Consider the following 26,127-nt stretch of genomic DNA (forward strand, 5'->3'; position numbering starts at 1 on the left):
GATTATATGCTTGACGAGCTGGTTGTTTTCTATCATGTGTCATTACAACACACACGCACCCACACAACGTATTTGGCTCAGTGTGTGTTTTTCTGAGGCGTATCAGCCACAGCAAAGAATAAAGATGTGACGATAACCATAGAAGCAGAGCTAGCGTGTGACAGTACGATGAATTTAACATCAGTATTTAGTCATATGCTAATATTTATCTAACATTTATAGCGTAATAAATATATTTCACATATGCAAATATATGCTAATGAGGTAATGATGTATTTCTACCACAAAGCATGTACTTTGATGTCTTCATTGATGATTGAAGAATCTTTTTTTGATTTAAGTGTTTTGTCATATTTTATTTTGCACTTACTGACCTTTTTTATTTATTTTTTTTATTTGTTTTTTTAATACTACAATGATGTACTTATTCTTTAAACCTGAGCATAAAATATAAGAATTGTATATTTTTAATTTTATTAGTGTGTATTATTATATTTATTTTGAGTAAAACTTTTAAAACTACGTTCCTATTATTCACACCTAATAATTTTGATTTTACATATATTTGTTTTTATTCATTTGCATTATTATATTTCTTTTTGCATACTTACTCGGTGTAATACCTCAAACTAAACTTTCATTTAAAAAAAACATTTCATTATTTGTCATTAACACAATCATTCAGGGAAAAATCTATAAGATGAATGAAAATGATCATTTGTTTCATATATTGTTGTGTTTATTACAACAAACATTACAAAATAAATTCTGTTTTACAAGGATAAAGTCAAACTATAACAATGCAAATATTCTTCATTTTACAAAATAATAATTAATTTCATATGTTTGGGAAATGACTGCTTTATATTATTTATTCAAAATATATTTATATATTTTAAATTGTGTGATATATAGTTGAATTTACAGCACTTCTATCTTGTTTTTTTAAATTAATTTAAAAAAAAGCTGATTGCTTTGAAGTATTTGTTGTATTAACAAATAAACTACACTTGTGTCCTTCATGGTCATCAGCACAATAATTCATATAAAACTATTGTAGTCCATTGTATATATTCATTATTTTTTGATAAATTATTTTTGTGATATTGTATTTTCTTTAGGCTTTGGCGTAATTGTTTTTTGTTTTTTTTTTATCTTTATTGATGATTTATTTGAATTGTATTGTATTGTTTAATGTACAGCACAGCAAAACAATAAAAAAACAGAAATGTATTGAGAAAACAATATCTAATATTACCTTTATTACAATGATGCATTTAAAAAATGTTTCTTAGGTATATATTTTCATAATTATTGTTATTATTATAATTATTGTTGTGATAAGCAAATGGGTCAGTCAGTGATAGTTCGATGTAGGGAATACCGTAATATACCACATAGAGCTCATTCTTGAATTTTAAAGGAACTTTTTAAACCGCTGTTCATGTCCAAAACATTTTTCAAATTCATGTTTTTCACCTGTCAGTTTTTTCTGAAGATTCCACCACTGAACTACCATCCAAACAGCCCTACTTGTGAAATTGTTGTGCGTTGTTATACGCAACATTACGGTAATCATGCGCCAAGCGGCCATTTCAAAATAAAATTGTCGTCGTCTTTTTTAATAAGTATTTTAAATGTTTTCATTTAATTTTAATTGCAGTTTGTCCAAAAATGGAGCGAGTTATTCGGGGAGTGCAGTCGATGCTCAGACGTTTGGTTCCTCTTTTCTTTCTTTTTTTTTTTCTTCTTTCCATCAGCTCTGTGAAGATTAACCGCGGCACTCTCAACTTCCTCGTCTGAAGGGACAGCAGCATTTCAGCGCTCCTCGTCGCTCATGGAAGTTTCTAGAACGAAATGAGGACTATTGTCGACCAGCAGGATCTACTGAACAAAGCAGGACATTCTTTTTGACGACTCGCTTCAAGCTGCGGTGAGACTTTTGTTTGTGTGAGACGGCTGTGACGTCACTGTTGATGCTGACCGAGGACAAAAGATCCAATACATGTAAAAATAAATTTAAAAAAAGATATATACAATTTTTACGAATACATGCACATGTTGTAATATTATAGCGTTTTGTTTTACTATTAATATAAACTGATTTAAATGTATAAATATCGTTCAGTAACAAATGGAGTGAGTAATAATATTATTTAGAGAAGCTATACAGTAGTACAATAATCATCTTTTTTTTTTTTATAATGTCATAATATTTGGGCAAAAAAATATTCATTATTTAGTAAGGGCACACTGGTAAAAAAACAAAAACCCAGCTATAATTATAATTGTAATACAATTATAATTAAATATAAAACTAAATAATGTAAAAAAAAAAGATATCAAAATTTTACATTAAAAAGTCACAATTTTGAACAAAAAATAGACATCTTTTTACAACAAAAGGTGCATTTTACTAATATAATGTCAATATATTAAAATAAAGAAATATATGTTTAACAGTAATCACATTATTATAAGGAAATAAGTAATCAAAAATGTTCTACACAAATAGTATAAGAAAATAAGTTTAACAGAATTAGATCATACTCCAAAATAAAGTCAATTTTACATTAATAAAATCATCGTTTTTACAAAAAATGTCTTAGTATTACAACAGTAATGTCATAATATAACAAACAATAAAAATAAAATAAATATTTTACAATAAAAAGTCAACATTTTGAAAAAAAATACATAGTATACTAATTTTACAACAAAAGGTACATTTCACCAAAAATATGTCATTATATTAGAAGAAAAACTATTTCTAAGAGTGGTCAGAAAATAAATCACTAAAATTTGACAAAAAATAGTACAAGACAAAAAGTCCTAATTTTACAAGAATTAAGTAATAACCCAAAATAGGCCAACAAATGTAATTATAACATTGCAGATAATTTTTTTACAAGAGTTAGTGTCATAATATTTACAATTTTACGAAAAAAGGCCAAATAATACGTGAATAAGTGTTCATGGAGTGTATCAACACAACTTCACAGCTGCTTTAATCCTCCAAGGATTTATTCTTGATTATTCTTCATTTTGAAAAGATCCTTCTGTGTGTTGTCAATAGCAACAAACAAAAAAAAAAAGAAGAAAAAAAAAAGAAGAAGCCGATATTACATCACAGCAGAAACCTTGGTTTGATTTCCTTCTGACGCTGCCCCAAATGTCGCAAATAGAACTCATGCAATGTTTTATGTTAACGTGCGAATGGAAAGGAAGTATTTCACAATATAAAGTAACAGGAAAAATGATGATTATTTTATTTGCAAATGAATAGAACACACGCTTATGCATGAGTTTAAAATGCCAGAAAAATATGAAAATAATTTATTAAAATATAATTCTTTTTTTTAAATTAGGTTTTTATAGTGTAAAAATAATTGTCTTTTAAAAAAAGGATATCATATATATTTTTAGCTGTTCGACACGTACAGTACCTGCTGACTGCTTCTATGGTCTTAGGAGGTGAGTGACAAGAAGAAAAGCTGTGACTCAAGTTTCAAGTTACCTGTTGACCCCGACTATATTTTTATTATTATTATTTTGTGGCGTGCCGTATGGATCTTAGTGATTTTTTTTGTTTCATTGTTATATTTTATCTTCTATTTATACACGTTAGTGAGAATTACGTTGTGTTTATTACTTTTTGTTTTCATTTCGCTTTACTTCTATTACTGTATGTAAAAACCTGCACTGCAACAACATATTTCCCCCATTGTGGGATAAATAAAGTCTATCCTATCCTATTATTATTATTAGTATTGTCATTATTATGATTATTATGATTATTGTTATGATTATTGTTATTAGTATTAATATTATTATTTATTTTATGAATTATATTATTATTGTTATTATCATTGTCATTATTATTACTATTATCAATATTATTAGTAGTAGCATTTTATTATTATTATTATTTATATTGTTATGATTATTATTTGTATTATTTTATTATTATTACTTATATTATTTTTATCATTATTATTTATATTATTATTATTAATATCATCATTATTATTATTATTATCATCATCATTTGTATTATTATTATTACTATTATTAATATGATATATATTAGTATTATAATTATTGAATTATTATTATTTTTGATTTGTATTACTATTATTATTTTTTATTATTATTATTATTTATATTACTAGTAATATTATTAATATGATTTATATCGCTCTCATGATTATTTTTATTATTATAATTTTTATTTATAGTATTATTTTTATTATTATTATTATCTTCATCATTATTATTTATATTATTATTATTATTTATTGTTTTATTATTATTATTTATATTACTATTATTATTTATAGTATTATAATTTATTTATATATATATATATATATATATATATATATATATATATATATATATATATATATATATATATATATATATATATATATATATATATATATATATATATATATATATATATATATATATAGTATTATTATTACAATTATTATTATTATTATCATTATTAGTATTATAAGACGGGTCTGTTTTCAAACAAAAACTTTTTCCAAACATATTATGTTTTCTCTGCTGTGTTGATGGACATAAAGTTAGCATCTTAGCTCCTCCTCTGCTGTTTGCTAACTTGCTAACACTCCTCACGTGCTGACGATCACGTCCAAACTTCCAGGAAGTGTCTCCTCAACTCCATAAAGTAAACCCTGTTTCGTTTAGAGTAGTCTGTGTGCAACTTGTCATGCTTGACCCACTTGTGTTGCCCGATAGTAAGGGATGTGTGTTGACTCATTTTCAGTGGGTGGGTCATCTACACTGCGACACAAGCTGTACACGGACTACTCTAAAGTAGATCCAAGTCTGTGGTCTTGTCACCTGAGAAGATGAACTGTCACTGAGTTGTTGGCCATCATAAAAAATGTTGATAAGGAAAGTGCCATCTTTAATTCATTAATAACATTTTAAAAGTCATATTTTCAAATTAACTGACAAATAATTATTGTATTTTTTTCCAGAATTTTTTTTTTTAATTCTGAATATTTCATTGTGATTAATCACATTTTCTAGCGATTAAGATGTAGATTTATTTATTTTTTATTTGAACATTACAAATTTATGTTGTATTTCCGAACCCCGATTAAAACATAAAATCATAATAAAATGAAATAAACCAGGTTTAAGATGTAGTTTTATATGGTTAAAAATGCTGACAAATAGGACAGTAAACAGTGGGAAAGGCAGTAAAACAGTGGTAAAACAGTAATAAATTATATTATAATGTTGCACACACATTGCACCGTGTATCATGTTATGTCATGTTGTTATTTTCCAGATTTTATGGGGTTCAACAGTCTAATGGCGGTCCGATAAAAACTGTCAAGGACCCTTGGGGTTTTACCTGACGTGATTAATCACAGATCGATAGAAGTTTCTCACATTCAGTAAGTACATTTAATAAAAAATGCAATATCGTTGTGCTTTATGCAAATGTTTATTATGCTCGGCACAAAATGGTCACAAGCACTCTTTCGTCAACGTAAACAACCCTCTCAAACGCGCTTACGAGGAGTGTGGATCTTTGGGCACCTCAGGATCCATTCTCCCATTCCAACCGATTCTCGCAATGTATTAATTAGTATAATAATTATATTGTGACTTTTTCAAAACAAGTTACAAGTTAGAAAAGCTCCTTCTGGTAAATAAATAAATAAATATATTTATATATATATATATATCCATCCATTTTCTACCGCTTGTCCCTTTTGGGGTTGCGGGGAGTGCTGGAGCCTATCTCAGCTGCATTCGGGCGGAAGGCGGTGTACACCCTGGACAAGTCACCACCTCATCACAGGGCCAACACAGATAGACAGACAACATTCACACTCACATTCACACACTAGGGATCATTTAGTGTTGCCAATCAACCTATCCCCAGGTGCATGTCTTTGGAGGTGGGAGGAAGCCGGAGTACCCGGAGGGAACCCACGCAGTCACGGGGAGAACATTCAAACTCCACACAGAAAGATCCCGAGCTCGGGATTGAACTCAGGACTACTCAGGACCTTCGTATTATATATCCATCCATCCCTTTTCTACCGCTTGTCCCTTTTGGGGTCACGGGGGTTGCTGGAGGCTGAGATAGGCTCACATTATTTTTTCACAAAATAATGTGGAAAAAAATAAATAGATACACATTAAAAAAATATATATATATATATATATATATATATATATATATATATATATATATATATATATATATATATATATATATATATATATATATATATATATATATATATATATATATATATATATATATATATATATGCATACATGTAATTTAATATATATATTAAATGTATTATTTATATATTATTATATTTACATTATAATATATACTATATTTTTTTAAGAATAGAAAACTATGTGTACTGTGTGTATATATAGATATACATATATACTCACATACATATATACATATATACACACGTACATACAGTATATACACTTATACACATATGCATTTATACATACATATATTCATATAAATATGTATGTGTACATATATATATACGTACATGTAATTTAATCTTTATATTATATATATTATTTATACATAAATTATTATGTTTACATTATAATATATACTATAATTTTTAAGGAAAGAAAGCTCAGAAAAAGACAGAAAAAGTATATATTATAATGTAAATATAATAATATATGTATAAATTATATATATAATATATAGATTATATATATATATATATATATATATATATATATATATATATATATATATATATATATATATATATATATATATATATATATATATATATATGCATACACATAATTTAATATTATTATATTTATTATTTATATATATATATATATATATATATATATATATATAATATATATATATATATATATATATATATATATATATATATATATACATATATATATATATATATATGTATATATATATATATATATATATATATATATATATTTATTTATATGTATGTGTGGGGGAAAAAATCACAAGACTATTTCATCTCTACAGGCCTGTTTCATGAGGGGTTTCCTCAATCCTCAGGAGAAAATCTCCTGAGGGTGGAGGAAACCTCAAACCTCAATATGTATATATTAGGGCTGTGAATCTTTGGGTGTCCCATGACTCGATTCAAAATCGATTCTTAGGGTCACAATTCGATTCAAAATCGATTTTGTTTCAATTCAACACGATTTGCGATTCAAAAACACATTTTTTTTTATTATTATTTTTTTTAATCTTTAATTTATTTTTTTTAATGAAAACAATACACAACAATACCATAATAATGCAATACAATTTCAAAACCAAACCCGGCAACATTCAGAATAGCAATAAACAGAGCAATTAAGAGCAATTGAGGACACACAAACATGACACGGAACAATCTAAAAGTAGTGAGACAAAAATGAATATTGTCAACAACAGTATCAATATTAGTAACAATTTCAACATAGCAGTGATTAAAAATCCCTCATTGATATTATCATTACAAACATTAATAAAACTTTTTTTTTTTTAAAAAGAACAATAGTGTCACAGTGGCTTACACTTGCATCGCATCTCATAAACTTGACAACACACTGTGTCCAATATTTTCCACAATGATATAATAAGTCATATTTTGGTTAATTTAATAGTTAAAACAAATTTACATAATGGATCCCGTATTCCAATATATGACTCATTATTATCTAAACTAAATGCATTTTTTTCTACTGATATCATCTCCATAACTTGTGTGTACCAGTCAGTATGAGTTGGACTATCAACATCTATCCATTTTTTTAATATTACCCTTTTTGTTATTATGCATATTGAAAGAAATGCAGTTTTACTCTTTGATGACACGTTACTAAATTGATAGAGATCCCCAAGAATACAAGTTTGCAGTGTCATTGGGATAATTATATTAAGGAATGTGACTGCTTCTTTTGTTGTTTTCAACTATAACTCTTTTATTCTCTGGCATTCCCACAATAAATGAACAAGAGTTGCCTCAGCTGCCCGACACTTCATATATAACTTGCTATCTACTACACCAATTTTAAACAGCTGAGAAGATGTAAAATACAATCTATTCAATATCTTAAATTGAGTCAGTTTATCTTTAATGCTGCTAAAGGGCTTATTGGCATTTTTCCAAATATCATTCCATGATATGTCTCTTTCATCTAAAATGTTTAAGTCCATCATCCATTTCCGAACACATGCATCATTTGCATTTCTAGTGTGGTGTTCATTTATTATTCCATAAAATAGTTTAATTAATTTCTTAAATGTATCTTGATTGAAAAGTGCATCTTCCAGTTCATGGCTATCTAAAGACATACTTTCAGAGGATATGCATTTATTTATAGCGTGTTTTAAAGAGATAAAATGTAAAAAATTATTTCTGGGTACATTATATTGATCAACTAAATAAATCATTGAACGGTTTAAAAGAGTTTTTATTAATAATATGATGAGGTTTAGTAATACCTCTGTCTTTCCATGTTGTCCATTTAACCACATTTTTATTAATTATGATATTAGGATTGTACCAAAACGGTTGATTTACAGATGTCATTGAGTTGATTCCTAGTATTTTCTGACAGTTTTAGAATGTTAAAGGTGGCTTCTATTGGGCTCTGCCTCAATTCATTAGGTATTTTTTTAATATAATATAAACTCCCCACATCAATGTCCAAATTCTTTAACATATTTTTTTCTATGTTGATCCAGTCCTTATCTGCAGAAGAATGAAATAAGTGGCTTGCTTGTTCACAACCGAAGGAGATAATAATGTAAGAAGTTTGGTAATTGTAGTCCTCCTTTATCTTGTGTACAAGACAACCTTTAGTATGAACAACTGGCCTTCTTTCTACACCATATGAAATGTGATATCATTGTATGTATTTTCTTAAACCAACTTTTTTTTAATTAGGACAGGCATCATTTTCAGTATATAATTAACTGCTGGCAGTATACTCATTTTTACTATGTTCACCCGACCCCAAAGTGATATTTGGAGACGTGACCATGCGTTCCGTTTTGGATTCTATCTTATTTTTTAAATGTTTAAGATTTAGATCACTGCTTGTATAAAGGTTTGGTGTAATGTGTAGTCCCAGATATATGATTTCTGCCTCTTCCATTTAGTTTTGGAGTTCTGAACTTGTGATTTCTTGCAGTGTTTATTAAGTGGTAATATGTCACATTTGTCCCAATTGACTTTATACCCTGATAAACAGCCATATTCAGTGATGACATTATTGATATAGTGAAGAGAGGAGTTAACATGTGACAGGTAGAGAATTATTTTGTCACGATACATCGATAGCTTATTATACTGAGAGCCAATTTTTATCCCATGAATATTATTTCCACTTCTTATTTTTGCAGCTAAGGGTTCAATAACCAAATTAAATAATAATCCAGATGCAGGACATCCCTGTTTTACTCCTCTTTTTAACGAAAAAGGCTCTGAAATATGATTATTGGTTTTGACTGATGCCATGGGCTTTGTATAAAGCATCTTAATCCATTGTATAAAATTATCTCCAAATCCAAATTTACGTAATGGGCAAAACATAAATGATCAGTTTATGCGGTCGAATGCCTTCTCCACATCAACAGTACATACTGCTTTGGGATAAGGGAGACTTCTAGCATAGTAAATTACATTAAACAATTTCCTTGTATTGTCTGAAGATTGTTGACCTTCCATGAAGCCAGTTTGGTCAGTATGAATTAATTTTCCTATTACATTTGATAATCGTGTGGCTAAGATTTTTGCCAAGATTCAAAAGGATTCTCTATTCATTCAATACATAGGATTTCAGCAGGATCTACCCCAGTCTGCTGACATGCAGGCAGAGTTGTAGTTTTTTGTAAAAAGCTTTTATAATTGTAAGGGACAATGTTTTATCAACTGATTGCAATAATGTAAATTTGTTTTAACTATTAAATGAACCAAAAATATGACTTATTTTATCTTTGTGAAAATATTGGACACAGTGTGTTGTCAAGCTTATGAGATGTGATGCAAGTGTAAGCCACTGTGACACTGTTGTTCTTTTTTTTTTTTTATAAATGTCTAATGATAATGTCAATGAGGGATTTTTAATAAATGCTATGTTGAAATTGTAACTAATATTGATACTGTTGTTGATAATATTCATTTTTGTTTCACTACTTTTGGTTTGTTCTGTGTCGTGTTTGTGTCTCCTCTCAATTGCTCTGTTTATTGCAGTTCTGAGTGTTGCTGGGTCGGGTTTGGTTTTGGAATTGGATTGCATTGTTATGGTATTGCTGTGTATTGTTTTGTTGGATTGATTAATTTAAAAACATAAAATAAAATAAATTAAAAAAAAAACAAAACAATTTTTAAATCGATTTTTTAAAAATGAGAATCGATTCTGAATCGCACAACGTGAGAATCGCGATTCGAATTCGAATCGATTTTTTCCCACACCCCTAATATATATATATATATATATATATATATATATATATATATATATATATATATATATATATATATATATATATATATATATATATATATATATATATGTGTATATATATGTATATATATATATTATTATATTTACAGTACATTATAATATATACTATATTTTTTTAAGAATAGAAAACTATGTGTACTGTGTGTATATATATATATATATATATACATACACACATACATAAATACATATATACACACATACATATATACATATATACACATATACATATATACATACATACATTTAAACATACATATATTCATATATATGTATCTGTACATATATATATATATATATATATATATATATATATATATATATATATATATATATATATATATATATATATATATATATATATATATATATATACATGTAATTTAATCTATATATTATATATATATATATAATTTTTATATGTTGTTATATTTACATTATTTACATTATAATACATACTATATTTTTTAAGGATAGAAAACTATGTATACTGTGTGTACATGTATATATATGGATATACATATATACACACATATATATACATATATACACATATACATACATATATTCATATATATGTATGTGTACATATATATACGTACATGTAATTTAATCTATATATTATATATATAATTTACATATATATATATATATATATATATATATATATATATATATATATATATATATATATATATATATATATATATATATATATATTATATTTACATTATTTACATTATAATATATACTATATTTTTTAAGGATAGAAAACTTAGAAAAAGATAGAAAAAGTATTTACTACAATGTAAATATAATAATATATATGTAAATTATATATATAATATATAGATTAAATATATAATATATAATATTTATATATATATATATATATAGTAATGTCGGCCGGGTCATGTGACTGTTTATTGTAATCATGGCATTAAAAGATATTAGTATGAAGTTGTTAGTAACTTGTGTTTACTAGTAACTAATTACACAAAGTATTGTCAACAAAACAACAAGCGCTAACATGCTAATTAGCCATTTTCCTCTCTCCAATGTCTTTTTTATCCCCATGTTGGCAGATTGTTCTCTGCTTCTTTGGGAATTCCCCCGAAGACAATGGCCTTCCTTTCTCCGCATCCCATCTAGTCGCCTGCAGACAAGATGCATGTGCAAATAAGTGTGGCCTACAGGGTGGAAAGTAAACAAATGCAGTCATTGAACGCCAGCATTCCAGATATGATATGCTGAGTCAGCTGACTGTCGATGGACGCCATAAGGCATATTTGTCCTCGCGGTATCATATCCTGTGACATAAATATATATATATATATATATATATCTATAAAACCCAAAGACAGTGAACTTGGCACGTTGTGTAAATGGTAAATAAAAACAGAATACAATGATTTGCAAATCCTTTTCAACTTATATTCAATTGATTGATTGATTGATTGAAACTTTTATTAGTAGATTGCACAGTGAAGTACATATTCCGTACAATTGACCACTAAATGGTAACACCCGAATAAGTTTTTCAACTTGTTTAAGTCGGGGTCCACTTAAATTGATTCATGATACAGATATATACTATCAAATATATACTAACATCATAATACAGTCATCACACAAGATAATCATCAGAGTATATACATTGAATTATCTGGGGTGTGGGATATGGAGGGGGCGGGGGGTTAGGTTTGGTTGGTATCAACACTTCTGTCATCAACAATCAGCATCAACAATTGCATCATCAGAGAAATGGACATTGAAACAGTGTAGGTCTGACTTGGTAGGATATGTACAGCAAGTAGTGTACAAAGAGAGAGAGAGAGATCAGAAAGCATAAGAAAAAGTATTTACATTTGATTATTTACATTTGATTATTTGATTATTTACAATCCGGGGAGGGTGTTAGTTTAGGGTTGAAGTTGCCTGGAGGTGTACTTTTATTGCGTTTTTGAAGGAGGATAGAGATGCCCTTTCTTTTATACCTGTTGGGAGCGCATTCCACATTGATGTGGCATAGAAAGAGAATGAGTTAAGACCTTTGTTAGATCGGAATCTGGGTTTAACGTGGTTAGTGGAGCTCCCCCTGGTGTTGTGGTTATGGCGGTCATTTACGTTAAGGAAGTAGTTTGACATGTACTTCGGTATCAGGGAGGTGTAGTGGATTTTATAGACTAGGCTCAGTGCAAATTGTTTAACTCTGTCCTCCACTTTGAGCCAGCCCACTTTGGAAAAGTGGGTAGGAGTGAGGTGTGATCTGCGGTGGATGTCTAGAAGTAATCTGACTAGCTGGTTCTGGGATGTTTGGAGTTTAGATTTGAGGGTTTTGGAGGTGCTAGGGTACCAGGAGGTGCATGCGTAATCGAAAAAGGGTTGAACGAGAGTTCCCGCTGGAATCCTCATGGTGCTTTTGTTGACCAGAGAGGAGATTCTATAGAGAAATCTCGTTCGTTGGTTGACCTTTTTGATTACCTTGGTTGCCATTTTATCACAGGAAAGATTAGCCTCTAGAATGGAACCAGGTAGGTGACCTCATCTTTCCTGGTGATAACAATGTCACCCACTTTTATAGTGAAGTCTTTGACTTTCTTAAGGTTGATGTGGGACCCAAAAAGGATGGATTCCGTTTTACCCAAGTGTATGGATAGCTTGTTGTCAGCGAGCCAGGTGCAAGTTCTACAGAGTTCAGCACTGAGGATTTTCTCCACCTGCGACTTGTCCTTGTCTGATACCAGCAGGGCCGAGTCATCCGCAACCAAAAACAATTCACAGTCGCATGCTGATGAAAAGTCGTTTATGTATATTAGGAACAGTAAAGGTCCCAATATACTGCCTTGAGGGACTCCACAGCTCACTGAGAGGGGGGTGGGGGGGGACACGGTGCCGTTCACTTCTACCACCTGTTTCCTCCCCTCCAAGTAAGATTGCATCCAGCTCGATGAGGTTTTGTCAAATCCGATTGCTCTGAGCTTATCCAACAGTATAGCGTGGTTAACGGTGTCAAAGGCCTTCTGAAGATCCAGCATGACCATGCCGCAGTATTTGCCCGCGTCCACCTCATGTTTGAAGTGGTCGCTCAGATAGAGAAGGCATGTGTCAGTGGAGTGGTTAGTTCTGAAGCCGGATTGGAATTTGTACATGAGTTTATTGGTGGCAAGGTAACCATCGACCTGTTCATAAACTATTTTTTCCATTACTTTCGAAATGGAACTGAGAATAGAAACAGGTCGGTAGTTGCCAGGTTCCAATTTGCTTCCTTTTTTTTAAAGAGGGGAGATACTCTTGCTATCTTAAAATATTTTGGTACTTGGCCTTGTGAAATTGAGAGGTTTATTATGTGCGAGATGATTGGGGTAATGATTGCGGCAGAGTCCCTGAGAAATCTGGAGGGGATATTATCAAGGCTGAATAGACTGCAAAGACAAGATATTTAATGTTCACACTGAGAAACTTCTTTTTTTTGTGCAAATAATCATTAACTTAGAATTTAATGGCAGCAACACATTGCAAAAAAGTTGTCACAGGGGCATTTTTACCACTGTGTTACATGGCCTTTCCTTTTAACAACACTCAGTAAAGGTTTGGGAACTGAGGAGACCAATTTTTGAAGTGGAATTCTTTCCCCTTCTTGGTTGATGTACAGCTTAAGTTGTTCAACAATCCGGGGTCTCTGTTGTGGTATTTTAGGCTTCATATTTTCAATGGAGACAGGTCTGGACTACAGGTAGGTCAGTCTAGTACCTGCACTCTTTTACTATGAAGCCACGCTGTTGTAGCACGTGGTTTGCCATTGTCTGAAATAAGCAGGGGCGTCCATGATAACGTTGCTTGGATGGCAACATATGTTGCTCCAAAACCTGTATGTACCTTTTAGCAATAATGGTGCCTTCACAGATGTGTAAGTTACCCATGCCTTGGGCACTAATACTCCCCCATTCCATCACAGATGCTGGTTTTTCAACTTTGTGCCTATAACAATCCGGATGGTTCTTTTCCTCTTTGTTTCGGAGGACACGACGTCCACAGTTTCCAAAAACAATTTGAAATGTGGACTCGTCAGACCACAGAACACTTTTCCACTTTGTATCAGTCCATCGTAGATGAGCTCGGGCCCAGCGAAGCCGGCGTCGTTTCTGGGTGTTGTTGATAAATGGCTTTGGCTGTTATCTACCGCCCCCCTGGGCCCTATTCGGACTTTATCAGTGAATTCTCAAAGTTCGTTGCTGATCTAGTGACGCACGCCGACAATATAATCATAATGGGGGACTTTAATATCCATATGAATACCCCATCGGACCCTCAGTGCGTGGCGCTCCAAACCATAATTGATAGCTGTGGTCTTACACGAATAATACATGAACCCACGCATCGCAACGGTAATACAATAGATCTAGTGCTTGTCAGGGGTGTCACCACCTCCAAAGTTATGATACTTCCATATACTAAAGTAATGTCCGATCATTACCTTATAAAATTTGAAGTTTTGACTCATTGTCAACAAGCTAATAATAATAATAACTGCTATAGCGGCCGCAACATTAATGCTGCCACAACGATGACTCTTGCTGACCTACTGCCTTCGGTAATGGCACCATTCCCAAATTATGTCGGCTCTATTGATAACCTCACTAACAACTTTGACGATGCCTTGCGCGAAATTATTGATAGTATAGCACCGCTAAAGCAAAAAAGGGCCCCTAAAAGGCGTACCCCATGGTTTACAGAAGAAATTAGAGCTAATAAATTATCATGTAGAAAACTGGAACGCAAATGGCGCGCGACTAAACTTGAGGTTTTCCATCAAGCATGGAGTGATAGTTTAATAACTTATAAACGCATGCTTACCTTAGCTAAAGCTAAATACTACTCAAATCTCATCCGCCTCAACAAAAACGATCCTAAATTTCTGTTTAGTACAGTAGCATCGCTAACCCAACAAGGGACTCCTCCCAGTAGCTCCACCCACTCGGCAGATGATTTTATGAATTTCTTTAATAAGAAAATTGAACTCATTAGAAAGGAGATTAAAGACAACGCATCGCAGCTACAACTGGGTTCTATTAACACAAATACGACTGTATATACGACGGACACTGCCCTCCAAAATAGTCTCTCTATTTTTGATGAAATAACATTAGAGGAATTATTACAGCGTGTAAGTGGGATAAAACAAACAACATGTTTACTTGACCCATTTCCTGGGAAACTTATCAAGGAACTGTTTGTATTATTAGGTCCATCAGTGTTAAATATTATAAACGTATCACTTTCCTCCGGCACTGTTCCCCTAGCATTCAAAAAAGCGGTTATTCATCCTCTGCTCAAAAGACCTAACCTCGATCCTGACCTCATGGTAAACTACCGACCGGTCTCCCACCTTCCGTTTATTTCCAAAATTCTCGAAAAAATTGTTGCACAGCAGCTAAATGAACACTTAGTGACAAACAATCTCTGTGAACCTTTTCAATCCGGTTTCAGGGCAAATCACTCTACGGAGACAGCCCTCGCAAAAATGACTAATGATCTATTGCTAACGATGGATTCTGATGCGTCATCTATGTTGCTGCTTCTTGATCTTAGCGCCGCTTTCGATACCGTCGATCATAATATTTTATTAGAGCGTATCAAAACACGTATTGGTATGTCAGACTTAGCCTTGTCTTGGTTTAACTCTTATCTTACTGACAGGATGCAGTGCGTCTCCCATAACAATGTGACCTCGGACTATGTCAAGGTAACGTGCGGAGTTCCCCAGGGTTCGGTTCTTGGCCCTGCACTCTTTAGTATTTACATGCTGCCGCTGGGTGACATCATACGCAAGTACGGTGTTAGCTTTCACTGTTATGCTGATGACACTCAACTCTACATGCCCCTAAAGCTGACCAACACGCCGGATTGTAGTCAGCTGGAGGCGTGTCTTAATGAAATTAAACAATGGATGTCCGCTAACTTTTTGCAACTCAACGCTAAGAAAACGGAAATGCTGATTATCGGTCCTGCTAGACACCAACATCTATTTAATAATACCACCTTAACATTTGACAACCAAACAATTACACAAGGCGACTCGGTAAAGAATCTGGGTATTATCTTCGACCCAACTCTCTCGTTTGAGTCACACATTAAGAGTGTTACTAAAACGGCCTTCTTTCATCTCCGTAATATCGCTAAAATTCGTTCCATCTTGTCCACTAGCGACGCTGAGATCATTATTCATGCGTTCGTTACGTCTCGTCTCGATTACTGTAACGTATTATTTTCGGGCCTCCCTATGTCTAGCATTAAAAGATTACAGTTGGTACAAAATGCGTCTGCAAGGCTTTTGACAAAAACAAGAAAGTTTGATCATATTACGCCTATACTGGCTCACCTGCACTGGCTTCCTGTGCACTTAAGATGCGACTTTAAGGTTTTACTACTTACGTATAAAATACTACACGGTTTAGCTCCAGCCTATCTCGCCGATTGTATTGTACCATATGTCCCGACAAGAAATCTACGTTCAAAGAACTCCGGCTTATTAGTGATTCCCAGAGCCAAAAAAAAGTCTGCGGGCTATAGAGCGTTTTCTATTCGGGCTCCAGTACTCTGGAATGCCCTCCCGGTAACAGTTAGAGATGCTACCTCAGTAGAAGCATTTAAGTCCCATCTTAAAACTCATTTGTATAATCTAGCCTTTAAATAGACCCCCCTTTTTTAGACCAGTTGATCTGCCGTTTCTTTTCTTCTCTCCTCTTCTCCCCTGTCCCTTGCGAGGGGGAGTTGCATAGGTCCGGTGGCCATGGATGAAGTGCTGGCTGTCCAGAGTCGGGACCCCGGGTGGACCACTAGCCTGTGCCTCGGTTGGGGACATCTCTGCGCTGCTGACCCGTCTCCGCTCGGGATGGTTTCCTGTTGGCCCCGCTGTGGACTGGACTCTCGCTGATGTGTTGGATCCACTGTGGACTGGACTTTCACAATATTATGTCAGACCCACTCGACATCCATTGCTTTCGGTCTCCCCTAGAGGGGGGGGGGGGGGTTACCCACATATGCGGTCCTCTCCAAGGTTTCTCATAGTCATTCACCGACGTCCCACTGGGGTGAGTTTTTCCTTGCCCGTATGTGGGCTCTGTACCGAGGATGTCGTTGTGGCTTGTACAGCCCTTTGAGACCCTTGTGATTTAGGGCTATATAAATAAACATTGATTGATTGATTGATTGATTTAACTTGCACTTACTGATGTAGTGACCAACTGTAGTTACTGACTGTGGTTTTTTGAAATGTTCCTGAGCCCATGTGGTGATATCCTTTACACACTGATGTCGCTTTTTGATATAGTACCGCCTGAGGGATGGAAGGTCACTGGCATTCAATGTTGGTTTTCAGCCTTGCTGCTTACATGCATTTCAGCATCTCTGAACCTTGTGATGATATTACAGACCGTAGATGGTGAAATCCCTAAATTCCTTGCAATAACTGGTTGAGAGATGTTGTTCTTAAACAATATATATATATATATATATATATATATATATATATATATATATATATATATATATATATACATACATACAGTATATATATATATATATATATATATACATATATATATATATATATATATATATATATATATATATATATATATATACATATATATATATAATATATATATATATATATATATATACATATATATATATATATATATATATTTATTTATTTATTTATTTATTTATTTATTTATTTATTTATTTTTTAATTTTTTTTTTTTTTTTTTTTTTTTTCTTCTTCCATGCAACCAGAAGGAGCCGTATTAAAATAAAAATATACATCCACACACACATTCATTATACAAAACATACACATACACATACTGTACATATACATTCACTGTACCAACACATATACACATTCTGTACATGTACAAGTGCATATGCATACATACACTTATGCATATAATCACTTTTCATCAAACATATATTAATGTTGTTGCCCTAGGGTAAACTGGGTACAACACATGGCACACTAACAAAGCTTACCCTATTGTTACTATAACAATCTACAAGGTTAATGTAGGTTGCTTCTCTTTCTTCCCCTCCATTTTTCTGCATTCTTTCGTATCTCAAGTTATCATTACATATATGTATTGTTGCATTTGAACAACTGTATTGTTGATAATAAAGGTAAAGTATGTGTATTGTTCATTATCAATAGCGCTATTTCTATTGGTAATTGTATTGCTCCATTTGTAGTGTAATAATGCTCATTGTCATTTCTATATTATTTTTTATTTTTGCTAACTGCTTATTTGCTATTACTTTTACCATCATATTTGTACATGTCAAATTTGCTCATGTTGCTCTATTGTTGTTGTTGTTGTTGTATTTGCTGTTGTTGTTTTTGTCTCTCTGTCTGTTCCCCCTCTTGTCCCCACAATTTCCCCCTCTGTCTTCCTTTTTTTCTCTTTCTATCCCCTCCTGCTCCGGCCCGGCTGCACCAAACGATAATATAAATACATTTAATAAAGTCAAATACAAATAAGGCAACAAGAGAAGTATCCTACACTTCTCTTTTGTAAAGTAAATCTGAACAGCCAATATGGGCATCTACATCAACTAAATGATTTGCCTGAGAAGCTGGACAGGACAAAAAAATTAAAAATAAATAAATAAATTAAATTAAATTAAAAAAAATAATTAAAACTGTATTTAAACTATACATTTTTTTGACCAAATTGAACCATTTGATACTGTTAATAAAAACAAAAACAAAAATATATTTTTATAACATATTTATATATATATTTTTCCATGCAACCAGGAGCTTTATTTAAAAACAAAACAAAACAAAACAAAAAAATTATAAAATAAAAATAATGTAAATAATGTTAATAAATAAATAAATATATACATAAATAAATAAATAGATAATGTAAGTGTATGTAAAATGTCAATTCATTAATGACAAGGCGCTTATATATATATATATATATATATATATATATATATATATATATATATATATATATATATATATATATATATATATATATATATATATATATATATATATATATATATATATATATATATATATATATATATATATCCATCCATCCATTTTCTACCGCTTATTCCCTTTGGGGTCGCGGGGGCGCTGGAGCCTATCTCAGCTACAATCGGGTGGAAGGCGGGGTACACCCTGGACAAGTCACCACCTCATCGCAGGGCCAATATATATATATATATATATATATATATATATATATATATATATATATATATATATATATATATATATATATATATATATGAAGTGGTGATTTAGATTATTTTGTACAAAAAAATCTGTCTGACAGTCCAGTCCAGAAGTTAACTCCTATAAGAGTGTCTGTCTCTCCCTTAGAGTCCTTTTAAATATTATTTAGTTAAGTTAGACTTGACAGGACTGTTTAGCATATTTTTGTGTAAAAAAAACTTTGATTTAGATTATTTTGTACTAAAATGTTCTTCTGACAGTCAAGTCTAGAATTTAGTCTGTGTCTTTACCTAAAGTCATCCTAAAAAAGCTTTAGTTAAGCCAAATTTGACAGGAATCTATAACATATTTTTGTTTACGAATTAGTTTTATTTAGATTATTTTGTGCTCAAATGGTGGTTTAGATTATTTTGTACTAAAAAGGCAGTCTGACAGTCCAGTCCAGTAGTGAACTCCTTAGAGTTCATTTGAATATGCTTTGGTTTACTTTGTTTTTGTTGCATTGTCATTGCCTTAAAAGACTTTTCAGCATCTTTTTGTCTACAAAGGACTTTGATTTAGATTATTCTGTACTAAAATGGTGATTGAGAATATTTTGTTGTTTTGAACCAAAATGGTGGTCTGACAGTCCAGTCAAGAATGTAGCCTGCTTCTCTCCCTTAGAAAGTTGGACCTTTTCAAGTGCATGTAATATGTGCACTTAATTTGTGTACTTAAGCACAATTACAATTAGCACTTGGTTAGTGCATTTTTTTCACACACAAAGTAACGTATTTTGCACACTTAACTTCTGCACTTAACTTGTGTACCTATGTGCACTTAAATTGAGCACTTAGTCAGAGCACCCTTTTTGCGCACTTAACTTGCGCATTTAACATGTGTACTTATTGTGTGTACAGATGTACACATAAATTGTGCACTTATTAAGTGCACTTCTTTCATGCACTCAGTAAGTTCACTTTTTTTGCACACTTAACGTGTTTACTTATGTGCACTTAAATTGAGCACTTAGTAAGAGCATTATTTGTGCTTAACTTGTGCACTTAACACGTGTACTTATTGTGTGTACTTAGGTACACTTAAATGGTGCACTTTCAAAGTGCACTTATTTTGTAAACTTCATTTGTGCACTGAACATGTGCACTTACTGTGTGTACTTAAATTGTGCACTTGGTAAGTGCACCTATTTTGCGTACTTAACCTGTGCACTTAGCTTGTGTACTTATTGTGTGTACTTAAGTACACTTAGATGTTGCACATAGTAAGTGCACTCATGTTTTGCACTTAACATGTAAACTTACTGTCTGTACTTAGGTGCACTTAAATAGTGCACTTATTTTGTGCTCTAGCTTGTGCACTTAATGTGTGAACTTAAGTGCACACCATTTGTGCACTAAGTAAGTTCACTTATTTGCACACTTAACTTGTTCACTTAATATATGTACTTAAGTGCACTTATATTGTGTACTAAGTATTATTTTGCGCACTTAACTTGTGCACTTATGAAATGTACTTACATTTTGCAGTTATTATTTGCACTCAATGTTTGTACTTACAAGTACACTTATTTTGCACACTAAACTTTTTTTTGTGTGTGAATTGTGAATTATATTTATATAGCGCTTTTCTCTAGTGACTCAAAGCGCTTTTACATAGTGAAACCCAATATCTAAGTTACATTTAAACCAGTGTGGGTGGCACTGGGAGCAGGTGGGTAAAGTGTCTTGCCCAAGGACACAACGGAAGTGACTAGGATGGATAAAGCGGGAATCGAACCTGGAACCCTCAAGTTGCTGGCACGGCCACCCTACCAACCGAGCTATGCTGCCCCTTGTGCTTGTGCACGTTCCAAATGCATTTAATGTGTGTACTTAAGTGCACTTCAATTGTGCACTTAGTAAGTGCATTTAACTGTGTTTACGGAAATTGTGCAGTTATTGAGTGCCGTTTCTTTGCACACTTAATTTGTGCACTTAACACAACAGCATTAGTTATTGTTGGCGCCCGAGAGGAACCCCCAAAAAGTGGCACTCAGCTGTAATACACTTTTCCACCAGTTGTGGCAGTAATGACAATACCAAACAGAAGAAGTCTGGAGCTAAAGTCACAGAGAAGTTTCTCAAGCGCAAAAAATATGACTAAAATGGGAACGCTGTATTTTCATTAGCACTTCAATTGTAATAATTTTCAGTTTAATTATTCATATAGAACATTTAAAAACAAGCATAGTTGGCCAATAAATAATCTACAATTAAAAATAAACACAACAATAAAATAATAGTACATTTTAACATAGCAGAATTAATCAAATACTATAATAACAATGACACATTCAAATAAGTGCAAAAAGATACTAAATTAAAATATTTGAATGTGATAAATTGTGTTTACAATTGATTTAAGATATGTATATATGGTATCATTATTCATTATTAATTCATTAGAATGTATTAATTTCATTTATGAGTCCCTTTTGCAGAATATTTAATGAGTATTTATTTTTGCAATCAGTCTGACTTGATACAAATCATTATGATTAACAAAGTTGTTGAACTGTAATATGTTGGACATGATTATTGAATATAATACAAATAAAGATGAATAATTCAGTGTTGATATGTAAGTGTTCCCTCTGTAGTGGGAACCTTTCAGAAGCCCTGCCTATTTGGCGACTCAACACGTTGTGACATATGTATGATTGACAGGTGCCTCCATCATGGGCTGCATGTGCTCCAAGAAGGACCGGGAGTCTGTGGGCAAACAGAGCAGCGAGGTGCAGAGGAGCGGCCAGACCACCCACTATGTCAAAGACCCCACTTCCAGGAACTCCAAAACTGTAAGCACAATTTCTTATTTGTCACACAGACACTTGGGATTCACTTTTGATTCACTTCTCAATCACTTGGGATTCACTTTTGATTCACTTATAATTCAGTTATGATTTACTTGTGATTCACTTGTGATTCACTTGTAATTCACTTGTGATTCACTTATAATTCAGTTATGATTCACTTGTGATTCACTCATGATTCACTTACAATTCAGTTATGATTCACTTGTGATTCACTTATAATTCACTTGTGATTCACTTGTGATTCACTTGTGATTCACTTTTGATTCACTTATGATTCCATTGTGATTCACTTGTGATTCACTTGTGATTCACTTATAATTCAGTGATGATTCACTTGTGATTCACTTATAATTCAGTTATGATTCACTTGTAATTCACTCATGATTCACTTGTGATTCACTTGTGATTCACTTGTGATTCAGTTATTATTCACTTGTGATTCACTTGTGATTCACTTATAATTCAGTTAGGATTCACTTGTGATTCACTTGTGATTCACTTATGATTCACTTATAATTCAGTTATGATTCACTTGTGATTCACTTGTGATTCACTTGTGATTCACATATAATTCAGTTATGAATCACTTGTGATTCACTTGGGATTCACTGGGGATTCACTTCTCAATCACTTGTGATTCACTTTTGATTCACTTCTCAATCAATTGTGATTCACTTATGATTCACTTATATTCAATTATGATTCACTTGTGATTCACTTATGATTCACTTATAATTCAGTTGGGATTCACTTGTGATTCACTTGTGATTCACTTATGATTCACTTATAATTCAGTTATGATTCAGTTGTGATTAACTTGTGATTCACTTATGATTCACTTATAATTCAGTTATGATTCACTTGTGATTCACTTATAATTCACTTGTGATTCACTTATATTCAGTTATGATTCACTTGTGATTCACTTATGATTCACTTATAATTCAGTTGGGATTCACTTGTGATTCACTTGTGATTCACTTATGATTCACTTGTGATTCACTTGTGATTCAGTTATGATTCAGTTGTGATTAACTTGTGATTCACTTATGATTCACTTATAATTCAGTTATGATTCAGTTATGATTCACTTATGATTCATGGGTGATTCCCTTGTGATTCACTTATGATTCACTGGTGATTCACTTGTGATTCATTTGTGATTCACTTATGATTCACTTATAATTTAGTTATGATTCACTTGTGATTCACTTATGATTCACTTATGATTCACTTATAATTGACTTGTGATTCACTTATGATCCCCTTGTGATTCACTTATGATTCACTTATAATTCAGTTATGATTCACTTGTGACAGTGGTGTGCCGTCAGGGCCAACAAAGCCTTCTGTGCTGGCCTAACATAACCAGAAATCATAATCATAATTAAAGATAAAAGTAATTTACTTTCTCTAGATATGTAAAAGTACTCATATTCTCATATATATATGCGCAATATACATAAATAATACAATTAAGTGCGTAATAAATCAAAAATGTGTGTGTGTGTGTGTGTGTGTGTGTGTGTGTGTGCGTGTGTGTGTGCGTGTGTGTGTGTGTGTGTGTGTGTGTGTGTGTGTGTGTGTGTGTGTGTGTGTGTGTGTGTGTGTGTGTGTGTGTGTGTGTGTGTGTGTGCAAATATGTGTGTGAGTTAGCTGTTGTGTGTTACCGGAGTGTTGATCGAGAGGCGGAAGTACCGTAGGAGAAAAACAGGCTCGAAGGCCCGTGAGACAGGCAGGTAGTCGGGGCGATAGCGAGGCGTCAGAGGTCCATGTCCAGGCGGGAGGTCGAGATCCAAGAGGCAGCCAGGGAAGCAGAAAGAACGCGGGAAGACGAGACACACAGCTCGTAACATGGGAACGAAGGCCGGCTGCAGGGACGACAAGGAGGACACGAGACAATGAACACGACGGGGGAGAAAACACAGAGAGCAAAGAGCGCGCATAGAGCTTGACTAGTCGGCTTACTGTACGGGAACAGATGACTACGTTCTGGCAGGCTTATGAAGGCAGGTCCTCTGATCAGTGACAGGTGCGCTGATTGCTGGCGTTTGATTGCAGCTGCTTGCTGCAGCCGGACTGACACGCGCCTGGCGCGCTCCCAAAGATGCGACCAGCGCAGCGCACACAGGAATGCGTACTGGTGTGCGCTCGGGCCGTGGATAGACATTTGCGATAGCCAATCAGATCACAAGTTGTTGACAGTAGCCTCTCTAAGTAGCCTGATGTTAACGAGACTGTGATTGGATACTCACTTGTCACTCCAAAGTGAGTATCCAATCACTAGTTGCAATTTTTCAGGAAGCAGGAAGTGTTGCGCCGTAGCCAGACCGGGCTAGCGGAGAATGTCAAAAATGTCTCACTTTAATTTCTCTGATGGTGTACTCAGGCTGTTCAGATCAGAAACTCAATGTCACCTTACCTTAGCTGTTCAACAGGTTTACCCCAAGGCTCTGTCTTGGGCCCAATACTGTTCAGTCTCTATGTAAACGACTTACCTGCAGTCTGCCCAGGTGTTCATTTGCAATGATATGCTGATGATACAGTGCTATTTGTCCAAGCTAAATCAAAACAAGAAGCTGCAACAAAACTATCAGCAGCTCTGGCACGGGTATCTCACTGGCTCAATGAATCCTGTTCACACCTCAAAACCAACAAGACTGTATGTTTGTTCTTCTCTCGTAAGTCAGCAGAGGGCCATCAACCGTCTGGAGTGGTTAATTTAGAGAGCCTTGATATCGTAGAAAAATTCTAATATCTACGAGTGGTCTTTGACACGAATGCATCATTCAAAGCGCATGTTAAAAAAATCACAAATATCGTTAAATACAAAGTTCAATCGTGTAAGGCCATGCCTCACTTCCAAGACGGCTAAAGTCTATATGCACGCCATGATATTCTCATATATAAATTATTGTTTCACAATTTGGAGCACACAACAGAAACTGTACTAAAACCCATCAAGTCTCTCTTCAAAAGGGCAGTTAAAATCCATGACAGGAAGAGAAAAAATCCATGACAGGAAGAGAAAAAATAAGGATGTCGTCCAAGTAGACAACAACAAACTGGTCCGGCATGTCACGAAGAATGTCATTGACCAGTGTCTGAAAAACAGCAGGAGCATTGGTAAGACCAAAAGGCATAACTCTGTACTCGTAGTGGCCAAGGTGAGTATTAAACGCTGTCTTCCATTCATCCCCCTCTTTAATCCGAACCAAGTGGTATGCGTTGCGAAGGTCGAGTTTAGTGAAGATGGCAGCTGGTGCCAGGGGTTCAAAATATGCGTTTAGAAGTGGCAGTGGGTACTTGTTCTTGATGGTTATGTTGTTGAGGTGCCGGTAGTCAATGCAGGGTCGCAAGGACCCGTCCTTCTTAGTCACAAAGAAAAACCCCGCAGCCACAGGGGATTTAGAAGGGGTTATGATACCGGAAGCCAGAGATTCAGTGA

The 26,127-nt window shown here is 33.0% G+C and overlaps 1 protein-coding gene across 1 annotated transcript in view; it reads left to right on the forward strand.

Moving 5' to 3' along the window:
- Window positions 1-1,779: 1,779 nt before the first annotated feature.
- hck (HCK proto-oncogene, Src family tyrosine kinase) overlaps window positions 1,780-26,127 on the forward strand; it is a 55,321-nt gene continuing 30,973 nt past the window's right edge. The window contains exons 1-2 of the mRNA XM_062057868.1: window positions 1,780-1,933; window positions 22,531-22,661. Coding sequence (XP_061913852.1) covers window positions 22,542-22,661 — 120 coding nt within the window. The 5' untranslated portion in view covers window positions 1,780-1,933; window positions 22,531-22,541. The remainder of the gene's footprint in view (window positions 1,934-22,530; window positions 22,662-26,127) is intronic.

Source organism: Entelurus aequoreus, linkage group LG01 (assembly GCF_033978785.1).
Source record: "Entelurus aequoreus isolate RoL-2023_Sb linkage group LG01, RoL_Eaeq_v1.1, whole genome shotgun sequence".
NCBI classification, from domain to species: domain Eukaryota; kingdom Metazoa; phylum Chordata; class Actinopteri; order Syngnathiformes; family Syngnathidae; genus Entelurus; species Entelurus aequoreus.